The following is an 11094-nucleotide window of genomic DNA, read 5'->3' on the forward strand; positions in this document are numbered from 1 at the left end:
GAGGAGTAGAATTGCTGGATTATGTGGTAATTCTGTGTTTAACTTTTGGAGGAATTACCAAACTGTTTTCCACTGTGGCTCGTACTAGTTTACATTCCCACCAGTTTGCCTAGTTTGCCCTGCCACTTATTAGCTTTGTTAAGTGTGGACAGGTTACGTATATTCTCTGTACCTCCTTTTCCTCATCTGCATAATGGGATAGTAATGCTATCTACCCAATGGGGTTGTGATGCTGAAATGAGTTAATGTATGTATAAGGCTTAGAACATGTCTGGTATATCACAGGTGCTACACAAATGTTTGCTGCTGTAGCTATACTATTAGGGACAGTGGGAGTTACAACAGATGATAAATTGAAAAGCTTTGGGGCTAAAAGAAGCTACATTGAGTGATATAAAAGAACCAAAAGAGCTCTAATCAGACATATGGAATTGGTCATTGAGAGCATCCCACCCATTGAAGAATCCATCTTCTTACCTATTTACTGATATGTGGTGAGATCCTTCAGCTCTACATTCCTGTGGTTTCCATGGATGGACTACTGTTCAAGAATGAGGGTACCTGGGTCCTCCACCCTTGACCATCTGCTAGCTCTACTTTCTTCAGTTCTCCAGTCTGCAAAAGTAGGAGTATGTCCTCCCATGGGAAGCGCCAAACAGAAGTTTTTAGAAAACCAATGAAAAGAAGCTTTCTGTCTCTCCTTTGGTGTGAAAAAAAGGCAAACCCAATTGATTTTTACTTGATCCTACTGAATTCAACAGAAGTCGATGTCCACTCTACTATTTCTCTTAATTTGTAAAATTAATCCATAATTTATGATTCATGTACATCTAACTCATCAAAATGTCTTGTATAAACTGTTGGGATTCCAAGAATACTTACAGCAGCCTTTTGAAATGCACAGAAATAGGAAGACATATTTTTTCTCCCTATTTGTCTTTGGCAATAACTTGTAGAGTTGCCATCATACCAACTCTTGAGCTAGGAAGTACCTAAGTGAACCAGCAAAAAAATGAACATAACAACAGTAGCCATAATGATTCTTTTACCTCACATACATCTCATATAGTACTTTAAAATTTGCAGATCCCTGTCACTTTCCAAATGAGTCCTGATTCCTCCATATCTTTTCCAAAACTTATTATTTTCCATTTTGTCTTAATGGCCATCTTAGTGAGTATGACATGGTATATTATAGTGGTTTTGATTTAACCACTTTTAATTTGATTTAACCATTTTTCTAATGGCTGAGGTTGAACATCTTTTTATGTGCTTAATGGCCTTTTGTATATCTTCTTTAGAGAAATGTCTGTTCTAATTTTCACATTTTTTACTGGGTATTGGTCATTTTGTTTTGAGTAATAAGAATTCTTTATATATTCAAGATACAAGTCCCTTATCAGGTTAAGATTTGCAAATACTTTTTTCCATTCTGTATCAACTTTTTACTTTCTTGGTGATATACATTCATTGAATTACAAAAATCCCTAACTTTGATAAGTTGTTGATAAATTTATTGATTTTTTTACCAATTTATATTGATTGTTTTCTCCTAAGAATGATATAGTTTTGGTTCTTACATTTAGATGTATGATCTACTTTTTGTTAATTTGTGTGTGTGGTGTGAGGTAGGGATTCAACTTTATTCTTTTGCATGTGGATATCCAGTTGTCTCAGCATCACTTACTGAAAAGATGTTCCCTTGTAGGTGATCTGAATGCCCTTGTCAAATACCAATCAACTATAAATGGGGCAACTGTGATTTGAATGGAAGAAGTTGTCAGTATTTGGGGGCTTGGGTGTGTGGTTTCATCAGCTCCCACCCCTCGAGAGCCTCTGTTTCCTTCTGTGTGCTGGGCTTCCCTGTTTCACTGCATGTTGGTGTCTGGAGGGCTTGGGTGAGCATGGTGTCTGGGGCACTCATGTTTTAGCAGGCGGGGAGAGAAAGGGACACCCTGTTTCATGGGAGGCCCTTGGGTCAGTTTGAGCAGCAGTGATCCCTCAGCATTCAGGCTCTATCCTATAGGGAATATCCTCAGAGCAGAGCCACTGACCTGAGCTGGGCTGGAAGAGGAAGGTAGGAAGGAGTTTTATATTCTCTCTTCTTTGAGAACAGGCTACTGGAATCAGGGAGGGAATGAATCAGGCCTCCCTGTGCTGTCAGAAAGCCCCTAAGGAAAGCTTCCTTCTCCTGGCTTGGTTGTTGTAGCACCTCAGTGGTAACTTATTCTTGTGGCTTGATCCAAACAGGGACTGTGTACTCAACTGAAATGTACAGCACCCTACACTTTAGGAGCTTATCTTTCTTGAAGTGGGCTCCAGGCAGGAGGAAGGATGAAAGTAGGACAAAGATGACCAAGCCAGTCTGGAGGAAAGAGAAGAAGAGATGCTGGAAGGGGAAGTAAAAGAGGTTAGGGAGGCTAGGACCAAAGTTGACTCCCCTCTGACAAGGTGTATTCTGCCTAGTCTGACATTAAAGCAGAGGGAGAGGGAGAGGAGGGAGACAGACCCCAGGGAGAACAATCCATGAAGCATCGGAGCAAAGGCTGTGGACTCAGGGGGGCAACAATACAGACTGTTAGGTCTTTCAGAGTATATGAGGGGGTGGTATCACAAGAAGGCCATTTGTCCAAGGCCCTGGCATTCTTGAAGGCCCAGCCTTCCCTCACCTACCAGAGAGCACATATCCTCTCCCTGGGTAGGCCAAGAGTTGGGTGACATAACCCCAGTGGGATCAACCTGGAACTGCTTCATTAGTTTTACTTTCCTTCCCTGAGGTGAGAGGGGAGGGAGGGCCTGGATTGACTATGCTACTGTGCAGGGGTCCTCAAACTTTTTAAACATGGGGCCAGGTCACTATCCCTCAGACCATTGAAGGGCCGGACTGTGGGCCCTGGGACAAGTTGGCTGCTAAGGCCGCAGCAGCAAAAACACCCAGCAGGCCGGATAAATGTCCTCAGTGGACCACATGTGGCCCACGGGCTGTAGTTTGAGGACGCCTGCTACTGAGGGCTAGAAATGAGGAATTCACATGGCTCTGAAGTTGAACCAGTCCCATCATTATGCAGAAGAGAAGTGTAAACACCCGGAGAGAGAAGGTGTCAGACCCCTGGCCACGTGGCCAGTGAGGCAGCTCAGGCGGAAGGTCATGTCTGCCAGCTCATGGCCCACAGGTCTTTCTGATGAGATACACTGACCAGTGTATCTTAACTACTATCATGCAAATAGAAGGCACCCCTGCTGTCAAGGCCATGCATTCCAGAATTAATCAGTTGTTACATGAAAGCCAAGTCAACAGCACTGTAGTAAGGCAGACTATTAAAGCAGTGGTCTACACAGCACATGCATGGTATACACAGTTTGTATGCTTCTGATGGCTGACGAGATTCTGAGAGAATGGCACCCTCAGGCCTTGCTGATACTGCAAAATGCCACCCAGTTGTGGCTGTCTTCTGTGATGTGGAAAAGGTAGAGGCACACTTGAGTAAGCTCTTAACCCTATCTGCTTGTCAGAATAGGGTTAAGAGCAAGCCTGGGAGCTGCTCAGCCCCCCAAGTCCCACCTCTCACCTGCTGAATCAGAATCTCCAGGTCTTGACCCAGAAAATCAAGTTAGTCAGCTTTCTTCCCTGGGAACTTTGACTTTCCAGTCCAGTGGGAACAAGCATTCTCTATTACTCAAGCTAACATTTCCCTAAGTGCCACCTTCTCCTCCCTCCCCCCATAGTATGTAGAAAAGGCAGCGGCAAGTGATACCTAGATGCCGTGTGGTGGGGAGGTCCGACAGGTGGGTCAGGCTGCTCCTGCAGGTGCAGGCCTCTTTGTCCCTCACTCACCTGCACTCTCTTCCACTCTCCAGGACACACAAGACCAGCCACTGCTACCGCATCACCTACCGCCATATGGAGCGCACCCTATCCCAGAGAGAGGTCGGGCACGTCCACCAGGCTGTGCAGGAGGCTGCGGTGCAACTGCTAGGTGTGGAGGGCAGGTTCTGATGTCACCGCCTCACCTGGGCTGCGGCACTCTCAGGGCTCTAGGATTTGCTGAAAGAGGAAAGAAATGGTTTGTGGACTGCGGCATCAGTCATTTTTGATAAATGGGTCAGTTTTAGGATTTTTAGAAAATAAAGGATCACTCTTGAGAAACTGTTGACATAGCATTTGTCTTTTATTTGGGGGAAATGGGGGGAAGAAGCAATGATATGAGTTCACTCCTATTCCTTCTAGACAGGCTTAGCCTGCTGACATTGGCACTCTGCGGTTAATTGGTCCCTGGGTTCCATTAAGCACCAGGCATGATTTCTTACCTGACAGGCTCTTCCACCCATGTAATGATTGAAGCCACACAGAGGGACATCAGAAACTCCAGCTACAATACAGAAAGCCTTTTGAATCAGCTTCCATTCCTTCCTCCTTTCTCTTCTTTTTCTGGTTTGCAAAGGGCAGGCTTCAAAGAGGGCACTAATGAAATGCCAGGGCTCCCCTCAAAAGTGAAGAGGATTGCATCTTTGAGCTGGGACAGGATATCTATTTGCTTTTCATAAACAAGTGGCTTGGAGTCAGGCCTCTGGCACCAGGACTTGGGCTTGACTGCCTTCTGCCCCACTGGAGAGGAAAGAAAGGGAGAGAGTGGCTCCAGAGTCTCGGAGGCACACAGAGGGGCCAGGTCCTCAAGCTCCCTTCAAGTTTTGTTTCCCAGTAGGAGGCCTCCACTTCCAGCAGGCGACCTTTGAGGAGGAGTATGGGGCTTTGATGTTCCCCCTTTCCATCCCAGGCACTTTGTAGTCTGCCTGCTTCATTCATGACCAGTTTTAATAATCAGATTCCATCCCTGGCATGATGCTGGAGGCTGATGGAAGACTGTGAGTGCTGGGATAAATATTTGATGAGGAGTGGCCATTATCAGCTAGCGGGATGGGGGTGGGCAGCTGCTTTCCAAAGGAAGGAATAGCTTTAATGTCATTTTATTGTGTGATTAATTCGGACTTTTCCCTTGGATTTTCAAGGGAATTAAGGAAGCTATACTCCACGTCCAGCCTGGAGTCAAATCACTGTCCAGGGCCCTGGGGCCCACTGGCGCAGTTCCCCACGTGGGTGGATCTGAGAGGGAACACACAATGGAACCTGTAATTTCTTCTTCACGTGTGTTTGCCAGAAGACCATTTCTGGTGCAGGATTGGGCTGCATTTCCAGACATCCCTTCCTCCCCAGGACTGGTCAGGCATTTATTAGCATACTTTAAGAATGCAAGCCAGGTGAGTACAATGCAACAACCATGGTGCTTCCCCATGGCCCACACCTGAACAAATATTTGTCAAGTACAGTCACACATCCCTTATTGATGGGGATGTGTTCTGAGAAATGCATCTTAAGGTCATGTCACCATCATGGGAACCTCATAGTGTGCACTTACACAAACCAAGACGGCACGGCCCTTCCACACTGGAGGTTATTTTCTTCTTCATACATGAGGGACATGTTTTGTCCCTTTGGACTTCAATCCAAGGGTGCACAGAGGACGTTCTTGAACATCCTCTCAACATTCCATGAGGTATAGTAAACTGTTACCTAAATTTTACAAATGAGGAAACAGAGGCCTAAGGAGGTCATGAGCAAGGCCAGGAACGTAACTGGAAGGCTCAGACTGCTGCCTCCAAGTGAAGAACGTCTGTCTAAGCAGAAGCAGGCTGACTGGGGAATCAGCGCCCTTCCCCACTCCCCAGGCCTGCATTTGGCTTCTGTGCACTGTCCAGCTGTGGGGGCTTGTGCAGAGCCCCCCGGGCCAGCTCTGACCCATAAGCACTCCTGCTAAAAGTGGGCCTGCCCTACCCCCAGGGAGCCAAGAGAATGTCTACTTCTTGGCATTTTCATGTGACTCCCACAGAAGGATAAATAATGAAAAAGGGGGAAACAATGAAAGAAGAGCAAGGGACTCCATTAGACAAACAGTCACTTTGCAGTTGAAGAAACACACAACTCCCATATGAAACAGAGCGTGGTGACTAATAACAGCACCATCCCTCTGACCCTCGGGAGGCTCAGTTCCCTCCTCTGTCAATGGGAATAACAGTAGTGCCTGCTCCAGAGGTTTGTGAGGACTGAATGTGACATCACATATACTACGCTTGGCACAGAGCCCAGCACGAAGCCAGCCATCAGTAAGGGACACCTGCTCTGATTATTGTTCAGGGAGAGAAGATGGAAGCATGGGCTGTTAGAACTGGAACAGAGGGCATCCACATGCCCCCGCCCCCAATCTATATGTGAGGACATTGAAGTCCAAAGGGACAAAACAGCTTCCCCCAGGGCACAATAACAGTGAAATATTGTGGAGCTGGGTTTAGAATCAGGGTTTCCAGCGTGTTGTTCCTAACACTGCATTGGATCAGACATCCCGAGTGTATCTTTAAGCCTCTTCAGAGACTCCCCACTCCAGAGGGTCAGACTGAGGTTGCCGCACTCAGGGAAAGACAGGGAGGCCTTCTTAAAAAGCCCAGGGCTGAGCTGTTTAATGAGGCGGTGGCCATTTAGAGAAGCATCCCCAGCACCCCTCTTGTCTGGAGACATAGTGATGTGAGGGGACAACCTTACAGATAGTTTCCCTCCCTTTAAGTGGTCTGAAAGCTCACATCCTGGTGTCCTGCTAGCACATGTATCACCTGTCCCTATGACAGGCCTCTAAAGACACCAGCCAGACTGAGGCTAGCAAGCACTGGAGACTACGAATGTTGTGGCGATAAATTATGTGACCAACCAGAGCCTCAGAGAGAGTGGAGGGCCTCATGGGCTCAGCACCCATCGTGCCTCTGCCCCTCCCTGCCTACCTCTCCTCCTGCTCAGGAGGCCCTGGCAGCCTGTGGGCTGCTTCCCTGGTGCTGTGCCCTGCAGCTCTCAGCCCCAGAGCCAGTCAGTGAAGCAGCCAGGGGATGAAAGGGAGGCCCTTCCACACTGGAGGTTATTTTCTTCTTCATACATGAGAGAAAACAAGTGAACTCAAAAGAATATTTGAAGAATATATGACAGCCCGCAAGTGCCCCACCATGGACACCCACACAGGCATGTGTGTATCCTCGGCTGTCACTCTGGGAGTTCCCTCTCCCCACTGACCACCATCCCTTGAGCAGTGCTCAGGAGCTGCCAGCCAGGGCCACCTGTGCTCTCCCCATCTATAGGTGGTGGGAGGGCACAGACAGCACCAGCAGTGATGGTGGAGTGACATCCGTGGCATTCAGGTGGGATGCTCCTTAGAGAGTAGAAGCCACTGCTCTACTTGCAAGAGAGAAAGAGAGAACCAGCCCAGCCACCTGGAGCCCACATGCATGCTCTCATTCCAAACTCATCCCACGGGGCTCTATCCTCCCCATTATCCAGATGAGAGATTAATGTGCTCAAGGAGACATTGCAAAGTCAAGACTTAAGAAGGCCTCTCGGACATCCATGTCTGTACCCTTAACCTTATCCCCCTCCCACATAGTTGAGGAGGCACACCTACAGCTGAGGCTAGAAATTCATTCTGGACAATGACAAAGGTGGATGGGCCACTACCATGGTGGTGACATGTCCAGCCTTCAGAACAATGGCAGCAGCCATAGACAAGCCACAGAACCCTCTCAGGAAGCTGCTAGGCCATAGGATGTGGGCCAGCTGTGGGTTCATTGTCAAAACTATCAGAAGCCCCTCTTTATCCTCACATGTTCCAAGTGGTCAGTGGTTTTGCCCCTGAAACCATAGTGGCTTTGGGATGGCAAATCAGATGCAAGGATGGAGTCTGAGTTAGGAAGGCCAGCTCCGGAGAGACCAAGGAACTCAGAAGCTGAGCAATCTAAGGACTCTACAAGGGCAATTCATGTTCCCAGGAAGGAATATCCTAGCACCCAGGAGGTGGGGGGAGGGAATGCACTTGCTACCTCTCCAGTCACTCAAAAGTGTGCTGGCTCTGAGTTTTCTAAGTGGCTTCTGTGCCCAGAAATGCCTCGTTGCTTTAAAAGAAAACAACAAAACAAACCAACAAAGCCAGCGCACTACGGAAAGGCAGGGACTACAGATGATTCCAGTGATATGGAGGAGCCCATCCTGCCCTCCCTCCTTCTCTAGCCCTTTTCTGAGCTCGGGGGCGGTGGGCAGGAGGAAGGTGGAGCAGTGACAACCCATATGGCGCTGAGCAAACCCAAGGCTGAGTCGGGATCTAAACCCCACTCTGCCACACGTGAGTCATTAACATCCCTGAGCCCAAGTTCCTCACCACTGAAATGGAGGCAATAACCTTTGCCATTCCTACCTTGGTTCCACTGTGAATGGCTCAGCAAGGAGCAGGAAAATGTTGTGTGTAGAACTCTTAGACATCACATTTTAGACTCACAGAAACACGGCAAGGGGGCTGCCAGGTGTCTCCTTAGGAGCTGAGAACATGAGGCCCGAGGGTCAGGCCCTGAGGTTAGTAGGTTGGAGAGCCAGAATGTAAGGCCCCTTCTCTGTGAGACTAAAGCGCCTAGTCTTCCCACTGTGCATGTCTGCAGAGAATGCTATGAGCAGGGCTTTGCCCTCTGCGGCCTCCCTCTCCAGATGAAGTTGGCATGTGTGTATCTGTCTGATCTGGATATGAGCATTCAAAAAGGTGTGGTGTGTTCATGTATCAAAATGATGGAGAGAACATCAGGTTCAACAGGAGAAATCAACATGGGCTTTTGAGACTGGTTAAGACAAGAATCAGTCTGAAAAGGAAATGGGTGTGTTACATGTGTACTCTCAGAGCAGCATGCCCCAGCCCAGGGTCCTGGCTGCACCCGTGGCTAATAGAATTTCACCTGCGGGATACAGGCACACCCAGAGCTGCGTACACACCATGGCTTGCCCCTCTTCTCCCAGTAAAGAACCAATCTCAGCATGCATGTGTGTGAGTTAGACAGTAGTATAAAGGAAACTTTGAAAGCTATTTTTAAACAGCATCTAATCTATCGAGAGTTAATCATTTGAAGTCATCTGTATTTTATTATTAATAAGAAACAACTAGGGTGCCAAAGCAATTCTATAGAGAAAGGAAAGTCTTTTTAACAAATGATGAGTACTAGAACCACAGGTTATCCATATAAGAAAAAAGAGAAGAGAATCTTGACCCCTACTTCACACAACGGTAATTAGAGTTGGAGGATAGACTTAGATATAAAAGGCAAAATGTAATATAAAGCTTTAAGAAGAAAACATAAGGGATTATCTTTTTGACTTTGGATAGGCAAAGCTTTCTTAGGGAAGACACAGAAATTCTTAATGAAGAAAGAGATAATAAATTGGATATTGTCAAGATTTAAAACTTCTGTGTTTTTGAAACATGTCATTAAGAAAATGAATAGACAAACCAGAGATTGCAAAAAAAAACCTGAAACACATATATTTGACAAAGAACGTACATCCAGAATATACAAAGAATGCCTGTAATTCTGTAATTTTTTTAAAAGCTGTTTTGAAAAAATGGGCAGATTTAAACACTCCACGAAAAATATTTATAAATGACCAAATAACATGAAAAGATGCTTAACATTATTAGTCATCAGCAAAATGCATTTATAAAATTATAGAAGACTAATTTACAGCGGCAGAAAGCAGACCCGAGTTTGCCTGGGATAGAAGGGGATTTACTGTAAAGAGGCACAAGTGAAGTTTTTAGGTGATTGAATGTTCTGCGTCTTGATAGGAGAGTGGAGTACACAGATGAATACATGTGTCCAGACTCATCAAACTATAGACTTTAAATCTGTGCCTTTCACTATACATAAATTATACCATAATTCAAAAAAGAAAGAAAAATGACTCATGCTATATCTTACAACCAAGTGCGTACTGCAGCTCCAAAGTGGAGAAGGCAACTTGGTGCCCAGGGAGTAGAGCTTCCAGAAGAGATAGGGAGATGGTTTGAACAGGCTCTGGGGACAAGGTCATCCTTGAATTGGTGGAGCACCTGGGGTGTGGAGCTCTGTGAGTGTGACAGCCACGTGGATGAAAGCACAGAGTGGAACGGGAGGTGTCTGAGATGCAAGCTCAGGACGGCAAAGGACAAAGGGAGAGAGGCCATGGAGCTGTCCTGGCCCTAAGGACAGAATGGGTGGACTCAGGGGCACAGAGAGGAGAGGGGAAGGACGGCTCTGAGTGTTGCTGATAGAGCGTCTGGTTTATTCACTCTGCTCCTTACCAAAGTCCCTTTAAGCTGGAGCAGCAGGTGGGCATCGAGCTCAGAACAAAGCAGTTACTGAGTCTATCCCTGCCCAGTGGTGGGTCAGCCAGTGACCACACAGCAAAGCCAGGGTAGATGCCTGTGGCTTCCTGGTGCCACAGAAAACCCCTCTCATCCAGGAGAGTTAGACTCTAGGAGCCCACCCTCCTGCTTTCAGGCTGCCAGCCCCTTTGTCAGCCTAGTTCCACCTGGATGGGGTTAGAGCACTAGCACCTGCTCTTGAACCAAAGCCCCTCACCTCCAGATAATGCATCTGAGCTGGATGGACAATAACTAGGCGCTCAGACTGGGAAGAGCCCATGGCCCTCAAACATCAGGTTTGAACTGTGGCTCTGCCACTGACCAGATGAATGACCTTGAATTTCTGAACCTCTATGACTCAGTTTCTCTATTTGTAAGATGAGGCTGCTAATCCCAGGCATGGGATAGTAGCGAGGTTAAAATGAGCTAAGGCAGGGTGCTCTTAATTTTTATCGCAGCCACTAAAAATTAGCATTTTTCTTAAAAGCCTGTTTAGGGAAAGTATCCTGGAATTAGTTGTTGCTCATGGTTTCCCAACCCTATGAATCTCTAAAGGCCACTGAATAGTACACTCTGAAAGGCTGAATTTTATGGTATGCAAATTATTATCTAATAAAAAAAAATTTTAAAAAGTTAAACATGCCTTTACCATATGACCCACCAAAATCCCATCCCTAAGGTATTTCCAAGAAAAAACAAAGCTGGGGACTAAATTGAATTGGGGCCCAAGAGGAGCTGAGCAGAAGGGGTGTCCCTCCTCTGATGCCAGCTGTCTGGCCTGTCCTCTACACCTCCTGGGGATTTGGCCACAGAGAACTCAGCTGCAGCTCCCAGGCCAAGGATTCAG

The 11094-nt window shown here is 46.8% G+C and overlaps 1 protein-coding gene across 2 annotated transcripts in view; it reads left to right on the forward strand.

The window, feature by feature from the left end:
- Window positions 1-4150, forward strand: part of FARS2 (phenylalanyl-tRNA synthetase 2, mitochondrial) — a 485157-nt gene extending 481007 nt beyond the window's left edge. The window contains exon 7 of one of the 2 annotated variants that reach the window (XM_023512333.1): window positions 3859-4149. In XM_023512333.1, coding sequence (XP_023368101.1) covers window positions 3859-3997 — 139 coding nt within the window. In that variant the 3' untranslated portion in view covers window positions 3998-4149. Of the gene's footprint in view, window positions 1-3858 lie in introns of both variants that reach the window. The other variant, XM_023512334.1, reaches the window with a different exon arrangement.
- Window positions 4151-11094: the final 6944 nt, after the last annotated feature.

This window comes from Otolemur garnettii, unplaced genomic scaffold (genome assembly GCF_000181295.1).
Source record: "Otolemur garnettii isolate 467f Iridium unplaced genomic scaffold, OtoGar3 scaffold00026, whole genome shotgun sequence".
NCBI classification, from domain to species: Eukaryota; Metazoa; Chordata; class Mammalia; order Primates; family Galagidae; genus Otolemur; species Otolemur garnettii.